The 18,637-nt window shown below is 31.8% G+C and overlaps 3 protein-coding genes across 6 annotated transcripts; all 3 read right to left on the bottom strand.

The window, feature by feature from the left end:
- Positions 1-1,751: 1,751 nt before the first annotated feature.
- Positions 1,752-5,493, bottom strand: LOC114409089 (la protein 1-like). Its single transcript, XM_028372393.1, has 10 exons — positions 5,323-5,493; positions 5,151-5,229; positions 4,887-5,036; positions 4,520-4,659; positions 3,927-4,075; positions 3,436-3,537; positions 2,886-3,357; positions 2,487-2,634; positions 2,134-2,212; positions 1,752-2,010 (listed from the first exon to the last, which is right to left on the bottom strand). Exons 1-10 carry the CDS (start codon positions 5,371-5,373, stop codon positions 1,914-1,916), a joined length of 1,467 nt encoding a protein of 488 aa, XP_028228194.1. The 5' UTR covers positions 5,374-5,493; the 3' UTR covers positions 1,752-1,913.
- A 1,885-nt stretch (positions 5,494-7,378) lies between these two features.
- Positions 7,379-10,770, bottom strand: LOC114409088 (coiled-coil domain-containing protein 25-like). 4 transcript variants are annotated; one of them, XM_028372390.1, is made up of 7 exons: positions 10,441-10,770; positions 9,773-9,900; positions 9,400-9,503; positions 9,156-9,243; positions 8,868-8,929; positions 8,735-8,736; positions 7,379-8,134 (listed from the first exon to the last, which is right to left on the bottom strand). In XM_028372390.1, the coding sequence occupies exons 1-7, from the start codon at positions 10,551-10,553 to the stop codon at positions 8,065-8,067; spliced, it is 567 nt and encodes a 188-aa protein (XP_028228191.1). In that variant the 5' UTR covers positions 10,554-10,770; the 3' UTR covers positions 7,379-8,064. The 4 variants fall into 4 exon arrangements, with proteins under 4 accessions (XP_028228191.1, XP_028228192.1, XP_028228193.1 ...); XM_028372391.1 differs by lacking the exon at positions 8,735-8,736 and adding an exon at positions 10,258-10,312 and having other exon boundaries at positions 10,441-10,767; XM_028372392.1 differs by lacking the exon at positions 8,735-8,736 and adding an exon at positions 10,258-10,307 and having other exon boundaries at positions 10,441-10,767.
- Positions 10,771-13,027: 2,257 nt separating this feature from the next.
- LOC114409087 (sulfite exporter TauE/SafE family protein 3-like) lies at positions 13,028-18,637 on the bottom strand. Its single transcript, XM_028372387.1, has 12 exons — positions 18,000-18,637; positions 16,676-16,835; positions 15,477-15,677; positions 15,335-15,399; positions 15,059-15,086; positions 14,890-14,957; positions 14,728-14,814; positions 14,583-14,636; positions 14,188-14,409; positions 13,739-13,832; positions 13,489-13,629; positions 13,028-13,384 (listed from the first exon to the last, which is right to left on the bottom strand). The coding sequence occupies exons 1-12, from the start codon at positions 18,210-18,212 to the stop codon at positions 13,299-13,301; spliced, it is 1,419 nt and encodes a 472-aa protein (XP_028228188.1). The 5' UTR covers positions 18,213-18,637; the 3' UTR covers positions 13,028-13,298.

Raw genomic sequence — 18,637 nt, 5'->3', positions numbered from 1 at the left:
TTAAAATTTAAGGAGTGATTACTTTATTAAAAAAATTAACAAACAAATTACAGGCCCATATATATTCAAAAATAAAGTTCCTAATGTCTAGTCTACGTAGCTCAAAGTAAATTTTATTCACATATATTTTTCCACTCATTTGCACACTTTGAAAGGTTTGGTCTTATCTTAATAATCATCTTGTAAAGAATTAATTTATCCCTTGAAACCTCCCCAAAAAATTGTGTTAAGATCAATACAAATAGATCATGGCATGAATCTAGTAACAAAGCTGTTTGTGGAGGTTTAATTGGGAATTTTGATGGCTCCTTCACCCTAACATTTACATCTTTTGTTGAGCATAACTTCATTATTCATGCAAAATGGAGTATTTTATATGGGTTTAGATTCTACCCACTAATTAGAATTTTTAATAGGATGGAGAAAGATACAAAGCACCAGGTGGGTCCCACAATCTTCGAATTGCTTGGTTAGGCGGTTTCAAATATGTGATTACTCGAATTTAATTATTATAGGAAGGTTGTAACAATACTCATCAACACAATATTAGTTTATCGGCTTAAATCTATATTTGATCCCTAATAATTTCATAATTATATAATTTTGATCTCTCAAAAAAATTATTGTAAATTTGATCCTTCACATTCTTAAAATTTAACAATTTTGATTCACCATTAATTTGTCATTAATTTTTTTAACAAAAATTACTAACGTGACAGACATATAACTTGATAGATGACAAGATAGTTTTACACATTATTAGTGTCACATCATCATCAATATATCGGTTAATAATTTCTATTTTAAAAAAATAATAATAAACAAATAATGAAGCAAAATTGTTAAATTTTTAAAATTTAAGACCAAATGTGCAATAGGACCAAAATTACGCAATCATAAAGCTAAAGGACTAAGGCATGGTTTGGTTGCGATCAAATGCTAGAGAAGAGCAAGGAAAGGTAGAGAAATGCAGGTGAAATACGGGAGTGGTGGTGGTTTGGTTGAGACTTGGGATGGTACTATGTCCGCTGCTGCTGTGCAGTTTTTGATGTGCTTTTACTGCAAGCATTCTCCTACCACATAATAATAATATATTTTTACTTAATATTAATTTTTCTATCTTAATATTGACTTCTTTTTATACCTACTAAACTATTTAATTCAAATATTTCTTTTCTATTTCATATCAATTATCTTCAGCCAAATCATTCATTTCTATTTTTACTTTATTATACCTTATTTTTCTTCTCACATGTTTTCTTCCTTTCCTTCATTTTATCTTCTCACAACCAAAGACACCCTCAATGTGAATTTAAGCAAAGTTTATTATATTTAATCTTTAGAAATTCAAGCAATGCACATCAAGGGAGCATGGCTACAGAGAAGCAAATCAGCCCACTGACCTTTTCGCTAAATTCACTTCGAATGAGTAATGACCTCTCGTTACGCAATTTTATGTAATTTCTGATTGATGATATGCTACTACTGTTCTGTTTCCTAGAGGATTTTTTATTTTTGGGCTTTTAGCTCCTTGAGTAAAACAAAAAAAAAAAAAAACTCAGGACACAGGACAGGGATTAAAATCAAGGCTTTATTAAATTAATGAGTAAACCGAAAGAATCAAGTAAAATGCTAGAGTAATTAATTTACCATATAAAAAATTGTCAACTTTTTTTTATCGAATCATCTTACTCTACGATCTCATCTACATAATTAGATTAAGTATGAACCTCAAACAATAATAGACTGAATAGAGAGAAATATATGGAAGCGATAAATTATAAAGAAATATTGCAAGTAATGATAATGTGCCATGTTACAGCCGAACCATAAAATCAAAACTTGAGTATATATTAGCGGAGAATACATCAGGCAAGTTGATCTCAAAACTGCTGTATCTAACCAACCCAACATTATGCACCACCAACTTTCTGAGCCTTATTTCGGCGATCTCTAGACCCATTATCTCTAGAGCGTGCATGTTTGCCCCCTCTCCCATGCCATCCTCCCCTGCAAAGAGAGGTATAATTAATATAAGTTCCACCCTTTTTCGAGCATCCAAAAACGCAAAGTAAAAAGGTATAGACAATTGGTAAAGTTAAATGCAAGGCATCGTTGAATCCAGCAACGTACCTTCCTTGCTTATTCTTGAATTCTCGGTGTTTGCCTTGATTACCACGAAGCAGGCTCCAGTATTCTTTTTCGGCCTCACCTGTGATCACCATAACAAATAAATGTGGCTCTCAACTTAACCAATCCAATTTTCACTGACAGAAGATACCACTTTAGTTCTAATCTCAGCAACTATTCTCTCCATATCCAAATCCCTTCCCTCCTAGTTAAGCGGTTTTGTTCATCAGGTGCAATATTTTTTCAATTTGGGTACAAGCTTATATCATTAGAAACTGGTGAAGAGAAGTAGTATTTTAAGCCCACAAACGAAATCCAAACCTGCTTAAGAAAAAAGAAATTGACGTAGAACTAACCAGTCACTGGATCTAGAATAGCAATATAATTCTTTACAACCAAGCCATCCTTTTCTGAAATAACTGCAGCAGCACGAGCTTTCTGAGCAGCTTCAGTTTCTTCAAAGCGGATGTATCCTGACTCTGCTCCAATCTTGAAATCAATGTACTAAACAGGAAAAAAAAAAATTTAATCAATTAAGAAAACTGACTATAGTCTATTTTTCAGTAACAGGAATCTAGCCTGCCATCAGGATAATCAAACAAATTTAAAAAAGAAAAGTATCCCCCTTCCAGAAACAGGAAAATAACTTCAGGGGGAGGGGTGATGAGTTATAATAGACAGCTGCAAAACCTCAAACACAAATTACCAGAAGGCATAAAGTTCTACAGGCTGGAGGAAGGGGGAAACCCAATTACCTTCACGGTACCAAATTTCTCAAAGACACTCTTCAAATCCTCACGTGAGACAACATCCATGTTGTCCTTGTAAGCAGCGGCAGAAAATTTTTCACCAGCTTGTTGTTTCTTTTCTTCATCTTTGGTTACCTTTCCTTCTTTCATCCCATTGTTGTCTTCACTTTCAGTTCCCTTTGCTTCTTTCATGTCAGTGTTGTCTTCACTTTCAGTTTCTTCTGCTTCTTTCATCTCATTGTCCTCTTCATTTACAGTTTCCTTTGCTTCTTTCATCTCATTTTTTTCTTCATCAACACCAACATTTTCTGTTACCTTTTGATCATTTTCCCCAGAAGTAATTTCAGAGCGGGGGTTTTCATCTGTTTTGGAGACAACACTATTGTCCTTGGCTTGTTGATCAACACCATTTTGTTCAGACGGAATTTCTTCTGAAATGCTCTTTAATTTGAAGGCAATAATTAAGCCTTTAGGGTAGCTGTTATGGAAATGAATGTAAACTATCAGTTTCTATATATACTTTCTTTGGGGGGATTAAAAGTTGGCAGCTTCTTACTCTTCTTCTACATTTGAGCTATTCTGGTGATTTGAACCCACAGGTGGACGAGATTTTTTATAATCTTCTAATTCTTTTTCTCTCTCTGCATCAAAGTCCTTCCTGAATTGGGCAAAATATAAGCATCACAAACTTCCATATATATTATCAATAGTCACTGAACATTAAGACATTTTTGTCTGACTGTCTCAAATACCAAATTTCTCAAATTTTAGTAATGCAAGCACAAGTTACAAGCAGCAATGAAGTGAATTTAAATTCTTCATAAACGATGCCAGGAGAACTTGGCACCAAAGGAACTCCTTTTATTTATATTTTTCACAAATATAGAGAATAAATGTGCAATTCCTATTGCAATACTTTCATTAACATAAAGGAACCCGTCATAGCACATATTTTAGAAATTATTTTTAGAAGCCAAATATTTGACCTTTTTTTAATATAATTAATTTTCAGGTACAGGTGTTGAAATGCTATAAGAATTCTCTTACTTTGGTTTTAATTCTAACTCAGCCCCAGCATATACCATTTTTTCCTTCATAACCTTTTCTACTTCTTCCTCTGAAGAGAATTCTACAAGAGCAGTGCCACAGAACAACTTTTTGTCTCCAACATGATGGGGAAGCCGGACACTATTAACCTGAAAACCCAATATATATATATATATGTAAATTATTATAAAAAGAAAAGTATAGGAAAAAAAAAGATCTCACACAATACTTCGTGGATCATACTTAAAGAACCATCAGTTAGACAACAACCGATTACATACTCATTGAAAGTAATACATATTACATAAATCTAAAGCACTCAGATATTAACCAGAGGAATACAATGTCATGGTTTATCTTTAAATGATGCATAATGTCTTGAGTTTATGAGAAGCATTTTGTATATAGTCTTAATTCCTTGTCAATCAAGAGCATTAAGAAACTTCTTTTATGCAGATGTGACTCCAGTTGGCTTCTTTTATCTACACGTTGACAACTCAGGATAAGTAAAAGAAACATACTGCTTTTAAACTAAAATGTTAGCATGTAGATCATGATACAGGCCCCGGACTCCCCCGTGTTAATATTATTACCTTTGCATATTGACCAAAAAATTTCTCCACATCTTCAAGCTTCAGATCATATTCAAATGGTGATACAGCAAGTGTTCTTATCTCCACCTGCTCAACATCTTCTAGCTTTGGAAGTTCAGTTTTCCTGCCAACTTTTTTCCCTGAAACATACACATAAAAAAGAATAAAAAGCCAGGATATAATTAATCATTCTTCATATAACCTATGAACATACAATTAGTAGCATGCAAAAAATAAAAGCAAAAGGCATTTTCATCCAGAAAACCATTGATTTGACAGTGACAAATAAACAGCAAATAAGTTCATTTATGACAAATTCATCTCTGAATCACCAAAAACAAAAAGAGCCTGAGTTTAGGAAACTAACCATCTTCGGAGACCTTGAGTGAAGCCGAATTTCTCAAAGTTTGAGCAACAGTATTCACGGTTTCTTGGGCCACTTCATCGGGCTTAACATCACCCAAATTAAGGTGTTTTCGCATTCGATTAAACGAGCAAATCAGCGCCAAACTAATCACTGTGAGAGACCACAGTCAAGGCCAGCAATGATAACTTCAAATTATTCTACAAAAGCGCTACAGTTAAAACAAAAAAATAAATAAAAACAGGTAATACTGAAGAACAAGGATACTGCCATCTTCGCTTTCAGTGATACTCTTCCTCATGAAACCATCGGTGAGAAGGTTGCTGTCGCCGAAATAAAACTCGACCTGAGCGACAAAAGAATGGAAAATTGAATGATGAATGATCATAAGAAAAATAAAAGTTGAAATACAAAAGCAAGATTGGAGTATGAGTCATACCTGTCGTATGACTTTCTTAGTTGTTTCTTCGTCTAACGATTGCGTCGCCATTGATGAGTACAGAGTCGCGGAGAGAGAAAGAGAGGGTTTAGGGTTTTTGCAAAGTACGTTGCACTTTGGGCTTCAAAGTAGGTTTGTGTTTGTTTTGCACTTTTAAAAGCTCAGTTTAGATTCGTAGAAATAAAACACGAAATAAGATATCTGAACGCACTACGCCAACTCTACGCAGTCCAACTCCAAACCGACCCCATCCACTTTTCTTTTTCGGCAAATAAAAGGAGGGATGAAAATGAAAGTTATCTCTTTCATAACGAATAAATGAATGTATAAGGTAAAAAAAAAAGTGTATATTTATTGTTAATTTTAACTAACGTATTTTATAATTTAAGTTACTTTAAATTCATAATAAATATATATTTATTCACTTTAAAAGAATCAAATTCATAAAAATGAGTTGGTTACATTAAGTTTGAGCTTAATTTTTGGGACAGAAGATTATGTATTTTGTAGGTGTAATTTACAAATAATTAAAGATCATTATCAATATAAATTTTAATATAATTATTATAAAAATATATGATTTGTTATGGGATAAAAATACTATTTAGTCATTAACCATGTGTTAGGTTGCACATAAATAGAATGGAAGGAAATTAAAAAAATATGGACATGAAATATAAATAACAAATTTTTATTGTTTGTTTGAGAAGAGAAATAAAAAAGAAGAGAGTTATTTATGTTGGACACACCGGAAAATCATTGGCCAAGTTAGAATAAAATAGGAAGGAAATAATTTCTCTTTTTTTATTTTTTTTTTGTATTGAAGTTTGGAAGTGCATGGGCGAACAAGATTTCATTTGGCTCACTAAGGTCCTATTTGGAGTGTTTTTCTATTTTTAGTTTTAAAAATTTTTAAATCCAAAATCAGTTTTTAGTTTCATTTTTTTTCTTAGTTTTTAGTTTTTAAGAAGTTGTTGCAAATTGAAATTGATAAGAGTCCATTATTTTATCTTATCTCACTCTATTATGAAAAAATGTAATATAAAAAAAATACAGATACATTAAAATAATTTTAAAATTAAAAAAAAATTTACTAAAAATAGCAAAAAGGTTGAAAAAAATTACAACAAAAATAAATATATTAAAAAAAATAACACAAGAATGATGATAACAATGATAATAAAGTTAATGATAACAATGACGATGGTGGAGTGACAATAATGAAAATATATTTTTTAAAATTGAAAATCAAATTCAAAAATATTTTTTTCTTGATTTTTTAAAATGAATGTAAAAGTATTTTAAAATTGAGTTAAAAATTATTTCAGCTACAATTTTATTGAACACATTTTGTTTAAAAAGTTACATTTGCAAACAAAACCAAAAGTTCACAATCACCCCAAATGGATCCTAAACTTTTCAATGAGAATTTGAGATTTAAGAAAATGTTAGATGAGTGGAAGAAGTACACTTTAGTCCTAGTATTTATAAACACATGGGATATCTAAAATTGTGTTGGTTACATAGGCATGAAACTTATGAGATACATATGAAGTCATGGAAAAATAGTGATTTAGCATAGATTAAGATATGAAACAAGGATGGCAGATAATCAATTTGGGTTTGTCAAAAAGTCTACAAAAAAGATTATCTTTTGCGAAAGTTAATGGAAAGGTACAAAATTAAAGAAATTACATATATTTTTTATTGACTTGGGAAAAAAGCCTATAACTGGGTACAAAGAGAAGTGTTATGAAAGACTTAGGATAAAAAAAAAGGTGTATTCATTGCATATATAACAAGCTATATAAGATTTGTATGAAGGAGTAACTACTAGTGTGAGAACTCCAAGAGGTGAAAGTCTAATCATTTAAAACAAATATTTTCTTAAAAAGAAGTATTGTCCTCACCCATTTAATAAATAAACCTAGCTTATGCCAAACAAACATCATTTAAAAAATTAAATTTGTAAAGGCAACCCTACATTTTCTTCAGTTTCAAAGTGAGTTTCAAGATATAGTTGAGGAGGCAAACTTCAGTTTACAATCGGATCTAATTAAAAATCAAACAATTTTTTTTCCATTTCACTTTTTGAACAAATATTGAAGGTCCCTCAACTAATAACAAACATTACCTAACTCTTCACCCTCGAGAAGTGATTTGCCCAATTTTCACTCCTAAATACAGGGTAACAATATTAGTATGTATCCTATATTCCAAACAGGGAACACTACATAATGTTCCCAACAAGAGTATTATCATTGCATGTAGCATAAACACTACATAATGTCCCCAATAATTTCGCAAGCAGTGAACACCAATTCAAAGAGGGAAACAAATTTCAAAACCCGACTAGCGTAAACGACCACGATAAAAATAGCACGAAATTCCAGTTTTTGACTCGACTGTGAGAACATTAAATAACAAAAACCATTGTCTAAAGCAAGGTTATAGTTGTAGATAAGGTATATTGACCTTATCAGGATTCACCTCCCCACCCGGCATCCCTCAATCACAATTTGTGTACACACTACTTGGTTTCCTCAACCAACCAAGATAATGCAGCTTCAAAATCCAAAGTAGGGTTGGTTAATCAAAAACATAAATCTGCCAGGTAGTAAGTTGACCACCAGTCATCTGTCCATAACCCAATAAATGATTACATGAAATCCTCCTCCAGTTCCTGTAATGATTTGCTTCCTGATGCAATTTGTTTGTTGGATGTCATATTTTCTGCAACCATCAAACCCTTGTAGCTCCTAAGCTCTGTTTGTTTCTCCTTTTCAAGCCTTCCCAATTCCTCCCGACGTTTCTGGATGGAGAAACATGTGGGTAAATAAAAGAAACAATTGTTCAATAAAAACGTTACCATTTTCATTCCAGCATTTTTCATCATATGCAGATTGAACTATATAAACCAAGCAAGAAGACACCAATACAAGTTATCAATTAAAGCATAGTAATTGAATTTCAAATATGTTACACCACAAAGCAGACATTTCATTGTTATCATACAAAGTTTGCAGAGTTGAACATACTTGAGACCTTGGGTTGGATCCTCTAATTCTTAACAAAGTTCACAAACAAAAATCCTAAAGAGCAACAAGCTACAATGTGACTCAAAGAACTAAAGCAGTGGATGAGGCCAGACAAAGATATAATTTAAAAAACTATGCGTCAGAATGGTATGCAACTTGGAGGTTGAGTTTAATTTAATGCTCCATCAGTATAAAAAGTTTTCAATTAAATCCATTGAAATTTGATATGATAACAAATCATCTAATGAGTTTAGGACCTTGTTTTGATAAACTTCTCCATAAGCACTTATAGGAGACAAAAATAAGATAAAACAAAATGATTAGCTAAAATCAATTTATGCACTTCAGCTTTTGGAAAAGTTAGATGAAACAACTTCTATAAAAGTACACTATTAGATCCAAGTCTATTTCACCATAATTTACCATGCACAGATATTAAGGGCAATGGCAGCAATGGGGAATTGGGGGGGGGGGGGGGGGAAGAAAGAACAGTCCAGCAATACTCACTTTTTCTCTCAGTTGTTGTTTTCTCTCAGCTCTCTCAGCTGCATTAACTGCTTCTCGCTCAGCTGCAGCACATTAGGTATATTTATTATACATGAGATTTGTAAGCATATTATTACATATCAAGATCGGATATGTCAAATCAAGTTTGTAAGCGTATGATAGCCCAAAAAAGATAAAGAAGGTGCACCAGTTGCCTACTTATCCAGCAAATAGCATTCTTAGCTATTAAAACTTAAATGCTCAAAAGAAAACTATATTCAACGGAAAGAGAGCAAACTTATTAAGTACCTTTCAAATCAGGTTTCCTTTCCACTTTTGTCTTGTTTAGCCTGTTAACAATCTCATTTATCCTCTTCTCAACTCTTACAGTTCGAACCTAAAATACATGAAAACCAGAAAATGATACTCTGAAAACAGAAGCTCAACCATTCATCTACCTACCCACTGTGAAAAAACAAAAAGGCAAAATAAAAAAGAACTGGAAAAAAAAACTGAAAGAATATGGAAAAGATCCAAATGTAAAAGAAATCACCATTTTTGAGTTGTGAAAACCAACTTGGCCAACATCCATTGAAGCAGTTTTCTTTAAATTAGACCAGGGTGTGTAAACAACATCGACATTGTTCACTTTATTTCCTGCCATGAATAAAGTAATTGGTAGACACAGAATTTAGTAATTGGAAGGAAATACATGAATGTGAAGAAAAATTAACTACATATATGTATCTTGAAACCTAGTACCGGAATTTTTCTTTCCAACTTCCAATTGTAAATAGAATAACAAAAGAAACCTAAATAAGGGCATCGTGACATACTATTTACCAGCTTTGCAATGATATATAAAATTGGCTTTTAAATCAATTAAAACTAATAAGCCAAAGGAATATAATCAGTCAGGCTTTTACCTTGAATTGAATTTGCTTTGACAAGCTGAGCACAGTCTTCCAGTAAACCCTCACTCATGTCATCGATGGTCTGGCCTTTGTGCAACCTGACATAGACATGGGCTGAAGACATTTTATCGACATGGAACCTACAATGGATAGATTTTATCATTAAAGAACCTCATAGAAAGCAAAAATAACAATACAACTATCTAAGCAAAAGCATCAAATCAAACCGAAATATAATGCAGCCACAATTCCAGGCAATGCACTTTCGAAAAAATGTGTGAAGGGACTTCTATCTTCCATAATAGAACAACTAGCCAACAAATAATACCATATCCCAAAAACTGATTTGATTGCTTCTTAAATGAAAACAACCAAACTTTTGTGACACGCAAAATAAAAAAGATAGTGTTCCAATAAGAATTAGTTGAATCACAATTGTGAAAACACCTGACTATTATTACATGATAAGATTAATCACCAAATTAACAAATGTTCACCTTCAACTTTCTAGGTGATGCAAAACATCGAAGCGAAACAGCATAAAAATCTTCGCTACACAAACAACTGATAAATCAAATCGAGTTCCAGACATAGGTCATGTGAATAATCTGTGTCGGGAGCAGAGAGTTTGCGGAAACGAAGAAGAAAAATAAAATTGGAGATGGGAAAATTAGGGTTACCAGATGTCTTCGGGAAAACCGTATTTGATGAGTTCCTCGTTCTCGTACTTGTCAAGGCCCATGAAGATGGTGAAATCGCCGGCTTCGGGGCGCGCTTTGAAGTAGAACACCATCGTGTCGCGATGCTTCGCTTTGACGCACACGGGAAGAAAGAGAGAGGTGCGGTTAGGGTTCCAAGACCTGTCCTTTCCTCGACACAAATCAAAATTAGGGGTGGGGGATTGCTTTCGCTATCCGAATCGCTGCGAAAATCATAATCACGGAACCTTCCCTACACCTTTGTGGCGTGTACAAGTACAAATACAATAATACCTGCTTTAGAATTTTCAGCTTCTAATAATAAAATGCAACAGAGTGGAATATCCATCCACTGGCAAAGATGATTATTTTCCGCCTAACTAACCTAATTAATCATTTTTAACAGCTATTTTCTTTTTATCACATCTCTTTCACATGCTCAAATTTGAAAATTATTAAAAAAAAATGATTTTAATAACACCCGAACTAATAATTTGTTAATAAGATGCAAACAAGTTTAACAAAAAAAAATATTAACGATATATATGAAAAAAAAAAGACAAAGAGATATATACTTGTAAAATTTAAACTAAATTGTAATTTTGATTTTTTTTATAATTTTTAAATTATGATTTAAATTTTTTTATTTTAAAAAAAAATTCATAATTTTAGTCAGTAATAATAGTTAGACTAGTATAAAAAAATATTAGTGCATGTTTTTTAATTCCAAAAAAATATATATTCAATTTTATTGAACATTTGTTGTGAATGTTATGGCTTTCATTCTTTTAGAGTCATTATCATTATATTGTGCATAAAACTAATTCTCTACTTCTTTAACAAACAAAATTAATATATTGCTTTGATTAAATTATTTTTGGAGGAATAGGATTGGGTTCTAAAAAACATTTTACAATCTAAATTACTTTATCTCAAAATATTTTACCATTGTATAATACAATGGTACAACTCTCCAACATGATTAAAATGTGGTTGACAGACATAGATATGGATACCTATAAAATATATTGTGACACTTAGATCAATAATGATTTTACCATAATGACATATATATATGAGATTACTTACTATATTGATATATGTTGTATTTATAAGAATCCAAAATGAATTGAATTTTGAACTCTTAAGAACAATAAAAATGTTGTCATGATGTAATGATAAAGCATATTTTTTTTTCTAGACCAAAATATGATTTATTGTCTGTGTGCATCTTAAAAAATTTGTATTTGGACTTTGATTTTGTTCAATTCTTGCACTTTAGATTGATGTAACACTTCATGTCAAAATAACTTATTTCAATAAGTTAGTCATATGATTGAGGACATAATAGTACTCATTTAATATCAATTGTGCATATTTATTATCGTTTTATGTTTATATTTGACACCTAAGTTGATTTGAACTAAAGAAAACAAAATAGATTGAGTTAAAAGGACCAACATGAACCTACCTGATTAGATGTGGGGATTGGATTTTAAATTTTGAGTCCAAATTAAATTTAAACATTTTTAGCCTTATTCAACCATTGTACAAACTTGTCAAAAAGCCTAAAAAAACAAATTTTTATAAGGCTTGTACTTCATTTTTGAAATCCAAATTAATTTTGAATTTTTTTACTCGGCCTCCCATGGCATGTAACCCACATTTGGTCACGTAACTCATTTTGCTAACTCTAGTTTGAACCAATGTGTTATGGAAACATACCTCATTTGGAATCAATTTTGTAAAGATATTGAAAGTGTTATAACCGCAAAAAATAGTATGCAAATTCAACCTTGCATTAATAATTTATGCATAATGATTAGATATGGGCATTCGAGTTTGAATATACAACTATGTCTTTTAAATTTTAATCGGTTGTCCATTTAACCTTCGGATTAAATGAGTTGAGTTCATGAGTTGACGGACCAACTCACAAATAATTTAAATATTATTTATTATTTTATTATGTAAAAAGTTAAAGGCATTGAATTTTTTATATTTTATTTAATGTTTGAGAGACGTAAAAGAAGTTTTCTTTTGTATTTTACAGATTTATTAATTTTGCATATTTTCTTATATTTTTTCGTTGATATTATGTTAGATATTTTTCAATATTTTATATATTTCTTTTTTTTTAATTACTGGGCCTGTAGAGTTGTCCATTAACTCGTGGGTTAAGTACGTTAGTTAGACAAAAATATGATCCATTTAATGAGGGGTTTAGTCCAACCCAATCATTTAAATGCAAAATAATTTGAATTAATAAACCATTAATATTTGTTGATATAACAAAACAAGATAAAAGAAGCTGGATTAACCCGAATTTTCACCTATAATAAATTAATAATTAATAATGACCAGTAAACTTCAAGCATTATTCATTATGCATGCTCCGTATGAAAATTTTTCCGTGATCACAGCGCGAGTGGTACAGAAGTTGACCCCACGCCTTGATTCCTCTTTTATAAAGGATTGGATTGGATCCCCCTACGTTTTCTATTATAATAAATAATTGATACTTTAATATCGAAATTATTGTGAAGTTGTCATTAAATAACGCAAAAAATGAAAGATTAAGATCACGCGTACTTATCATTAAAAAAAATCAAGATGAGACAAAAGCTCAACACAATGAATATTCGGAATAATTCAGCATCTGAATTCCCCACGGAATCACTCCATGACTTGGCAACAAACAATAAAATAAATGACACCTAACTAACACGATTGAAGCCATGGCACGTAATTGAAGTCAATTTTGACGACCTCGGTTCTTGGCTTTGGTAGGGACCTTGAATAGTAATGTAAATACGAAAAAAATAATCTTCCAATATGTGCTATGACCCGTATTTGCAAAGATCCTCAAATCCCATGTATTCATGATTCTGGATCTTGTGTACCATATTGACAATGCCAACTCCACCTAACACGTGAGTGAAAAACGTTTCAGAATTCATAATCACGTTAATATTATGTCACCCCATGTAATAAGATTTGAGCAAGAAAAAAAAAAGTTACGACGCTCACCTAACGAGACTGCACTGACAAATATTGTAGAGGCTAGAATGAAGATTATAAGAGATGCTCTCCCGAATAGGATAATTAGTTTTCTCACAATGTGCTGTCCAACAAAGGCAGCAATAGTAGCCACAAGGATGAAGTAAAGAGCTGTGTAACATTTAACAAAACACATAAGTTAGAGGCAAACAAGTAATTAATTGAAAATTGCATCAAATATACACAGTTAATTAGAACTTAGAAATTCTTGGGCACTAACCATAAGGAACTGGAAAACGTTTCAACAGGTAGTATTCTATGACAGACATAGATGAGGAGAAGGTCATTGCAAAGGTGGCTGTTGCGCTTGACACCTGCACACAAGACATTGAATCCTGTTAGTAGCAGAAGTTCAACTCCTACACCCCACTTCTCCCCCAAGAACCAAATGCAAAACAATTCAACACTCACAAATACTGAATAATTTCACAACAAAAAACTAATAGGGGACTATTATTACGTGAGAGTGAGAAAGGTAAATTATAGTCATGGGATCAAATCATAAAGGGTTAATATTAAATCACAAAATCATGAGACATTTTTAAGTAATCCTGTGCTTATTAAATAAGTGTAGATTTATTCCTCTCACCTTTTCATATAAAAACACTCTTTCATTTGATATATATTTAAATAGTAAATACTACTTACAAAATGCAGTTTAAAACTCACCTGAGGTGGGACTCCCAACTCCAGAAAAAGTGGACCCATAACGAATCCTCCTCCTAGTCCCAACATGCCACCAACTACACCAGCCAGAACACCAAAGACACAATAGATCATTAACTGGAGAACAGTGAAATCTTTCCCTTGTTCTCCCGTGGAAGCAATTACTCTACGTCCACTGAACAAGGCAGCTGCCTCATATGCAGTTACTCCAACTGAGACTGGGACCTGCATGACATGGAAAACAAACATGCTTCAAACAGTTTCAAGATATTGTTGTAACAGACATTCGGATCCATTTTTTAAAGAAGCAATAATAGCATATCATGTGCAATCAAGAAAAGCAACGACACTTATTGTATAAGGGTAATGCTCTGGTGCCAACTCTTGAACAGAATTACCTGTAACAAGTTCAGTACCCAATATAATGTTGAACAAGTAGTCGTATAGTTTTCCTGTCAATAAGAGATTATTGGTCTCGAGTTAGATAAATAGCATGGTATAAACTATTTTTTGGTACTAGTAGATATGAAAGAGCAAACAAACCTTGGCAATCTGTAGTGCAAGGAATGAAACCCAAACGAACACCAGAAGTCCAAACTCCTTCCAATATACATTTTCAATAATACTCATCTGCAAAATCCACATTAGTTAGATATGAAAATCACCCCACATCCATAAGAACTCACTAGAGTAGAGAATAATGACCTCTTGTTCCTTGGTGTCCTTTTCTGGTCCACTGGGAAGAGGTTTGTATTCCACTACAGCCCCAGAACCTACACCAAAAGGAAAGTTGCATGTACTCCGGCATCAGGAAGAAATTGATCTTGTAAAACTTTGATATGATTTGGTGTGCTAATGAATAATCTGAACTCACCGTTTGATTCTTGTCGTTTAGCAGCCTCCTGAATTGAAACAAGATGTGTTCACACAATTAGCCATAAATTCCAGATTAAATATATACAAAACACACACATCATTACACTATTAATCAGAAAATCTTCATAAACTGATCTTTTATGGTCAATAAATTCAAAGACACAAAGTTATTAACAAAACATTACTTTCTTCTCGTTAAATTTCTGTTGTTTGTTATGGTAACATGTCAGTTAGAAATATGCAGTGAAAATATAAATGATAACTTAAAGGATACCTTTTTCATTATGGTTTCCTTTTTCCATGTTTCAACCCCTTTAAAGAATGCTTTTGTTGATGTGCCTGCAATACAGTAAAATCAGTTAGGTGTAGCAAAAAGAAGAATGCTTAACTGAAATCACAGCTACATTAGTTGTTACCTAAGAAGAGAACAATAAGCAATATAGTCACAATCCAATCAGGAAATACAACGTTAAAGACCACTCCAATGCTGATGCCAAGCATGAGCATTGGTTGAATGAGAAGTGCCAAATCATAGTCAATGATGGGCATATTCAACGTAGGATGCCTTAGCTTAAGGTTGTAGTAAACAGTTGACACAGCTGCACCCATGATCATACCTGTCACAAAACAGAACACCTGGTAATTAAATGTGGTGGGGACTCTTGAAAGGTGCAAGTCTTTTATGAAAAATAGTACGAATAGTGTAACCTTTTTTATGAAAAGAAAAGACAAGGAAAACTTTATTTCTAAAAAAAAATGCTTTTTTTCTTTCATTTTATTTTTTAATTCATATTTTATTTTTCTGTCTCATTTTTCTCTTCATCCTATTAATCATAGGATTGCATCCAGTCGAACATATTATGCTAGCTTTGATGATGTTAGAACTTAAAATAGTTAATTTTCTTAATATCAGTTAAATGATTGACTTTAATAATTAAAAATTAAATAATATTATTGAAAAAGAAAATATTTATTGGGTAAAATAAGTTTGGACTTTGGAGTCCCTGTGACATTTAAAAAATATTAATTTTGTATTAATTAGGATTCTTGTAAAAATAGAATATTTTTTTATGATACTTCAGTGGTACTCTAATCTGATGTGACAAACAAATTTACACATGTAAATTAATTACAAATAAATTAAATAATTTGTGATGCTTAAACCCTCAAAATAAATTAAACAATTTCTTTAACTAAAATCTTTCAAATTGTAATTTTTTGTTATATCTTGAGCGATCTTCTCTCGCTTTCCAATGAAATAATATGAAAAAAATAATGGAGCCTAGTTTCTTTTAAGTGTATTTAAAAAAATAGAAAGAAAAAATAATTAAGTTTATTAATTACAAAAGAAAATTATCTAACAAAATTACCATTAAAAATCATCAAAATTAAGATTTATTTTTATAAGAATCAAATTAATATTTTTAAAATTTTACGGGTGCCCAAACATATTTTACTCATATTTATTTTATCCAACTATATGAGTGTAAGAAGTATTTCTTTTTTCAACTAATCGTAAAACTAAAAAAGGGAACCAATTAATTGTGGCCATCATCCAAAATTACGGCAAACTCATGGTAATAAGCACGTTTAAAGCGGGTAAGTCAAATCTTACATTTTGAGATAGCTGTGGATGATTTTGGATCAAATCCAATGATTAGGCTAAGCATAGGGACGAATATGCCACCTCCGCCTACTCCACCAACACTTCCAAACGCGGCACCACAAAACCCAACAAAAGTACCCAACACAATTTCCCATCCAAATTCCATATCCTGCAAAAGTAACATAACATCCGCCATAACTTTTACTTTTCGTTGACATGCATGATATCTATCCAATCAAAATAGTGACAATAACACAACCAAACAGGATATAGCAATAATAAATTCAACCACAGAAAGCCAACAAAGCCATTATCTCCAACTTTTCAGCCATATCCTCTTCCCCATGTTCACTTTACGCGAGGGGAAAAATACATAAAATATAATTTATTTTTCTTTAATTTCCTTCTATTTTCTCTTTCATTTCAACTCAAAATGTTCTCTAGTAAATTATAAATTTTATCCTTAAAATACTTCTTCTCTCTTGAGTGGTTCATAAAGTGAAAAGAAAACTAGTTAGTTCAGTAATCTTAAAAATATTGGAAATCATATTAAATAGCCTCTAAATATTGAACAAACTTTTTAAGATAGTGTCTAAGTTTTATGGAAATACATATTATGAACCAGACACTAAATTTTAAGTTGTGCCCGGTCAGGTTTTTTCCTTTTGAAGATTAATCATTCACTAGATATTTTGCACATATAAAATTAAAAACAAAAATGGTAAATATTTAATTCTTCATAAATTACAAATAGAATTTTATTACTTTTAAAAATCATTTAAGAAAACTCTTGTTCATCGGATCCAATCAATGCATTACCTTCCTCTTTTGCCATTGTCATTCCTCAAATCCAGTCGAAACATTAATAAATAAAAAATATCAATCAATAAAATGGAGTAAAGAAAAAGCACATCAAACAAGTCAAATGAACTTATCCCCTTCCCCGTCCAAATTCCAACTAACTAAACATAAAAATAAAATAAAAGCAAAGAAACTTCCATAGTTTTCCTTTCCCTTAAAGAAATCCAAAAGCAGGAATTTCAACACGAAAGGATGGAGAGAGAAGGAAATAGATTAGAGGTGGTAGGTTATATATAGTTAATAAAAATTAATAAATTAACAAACATTTAAGGAAACTTGATTAATGATACGGTTAAAATTTATTAAAAATTATATTTTTAAATAGATTTTATTTTTATTTAATAATTTTCTCTTCTAATTTATATTAAAAAAACATAAGAAAATCATATTAAAATTAATAATTTCTAATAAATTTTAATTAATCAAAGTCTGAGAGAGGAAAAATAATTTCAACGCGAAAGGGAGCGCTTACCGGCCACACGTGTTGGTACCCTGATTCTCCAGATTGCCATAAGAAATTCAAAGCTTTGGTGAGGAAACTCTGTTGAGGCTCTCGGGTGGTGACATTGAATCTCGGCACTTCCATTTTCACAATGCTTCGTTCTGCAGAAACGATCGCGAAAACCGATGCAAAACAAAACAACACCGTCCATATGGATCCCATTCTCGTTCCAAACTCGACCATCGTATTATTGTATATTTGCTTTGATTGAAATTAATTTTCCTAATGTTTTCACCTTCCGGTGATTGATGAAATCTCTTCTCTAATCAACAGAGTCTCTGTTTGACCGGTAAAGAAGACTCGGACAAGGAAAAGAAGAACCGAAGAAAAAAAATGAGGTTTTTCTTTCACTTTTTTTCTTTTTACAGAGAAAACGAATGAGCAACCTCCAAAGGACTTTCACTTTTGCGATATTGAAAATATAATAGAAAAAAAAAGAAGGATTTGTTGGCTTGAAACGAAAAAACGAGATGGAGATGAAGGATGGGATCACAACAATTCGCAGTGAGTGGGTTTGTCAGAACCGTCTTTCTTTCTCTCTCTCGTGATATTCTGAGTCATCCTTGCCATGCTAGTAGCTCCGATTTATAAGGAATGAAAATAATTGA

Source organism: Glycine soja, chromosome 4 (genome assembly GCF_004193775.1).
Source record: "Glycine soja cultivar W05 chromosome 4, ASM419377v2, whole genome shotgun sequence".
NCBI classification, from domain to species: domain Eukaryota; kingdom Viridiplantae; phylum Streptophyta; class Magnoliopsida; order Fabales; family Fabaceae; genus Glycine; species Glycine soja.
The sequence above is the reverse complement of the archived record's forward strand: the minus strand, read 5'-3'. Positions and strand labels throughout refer to the sequence as shown.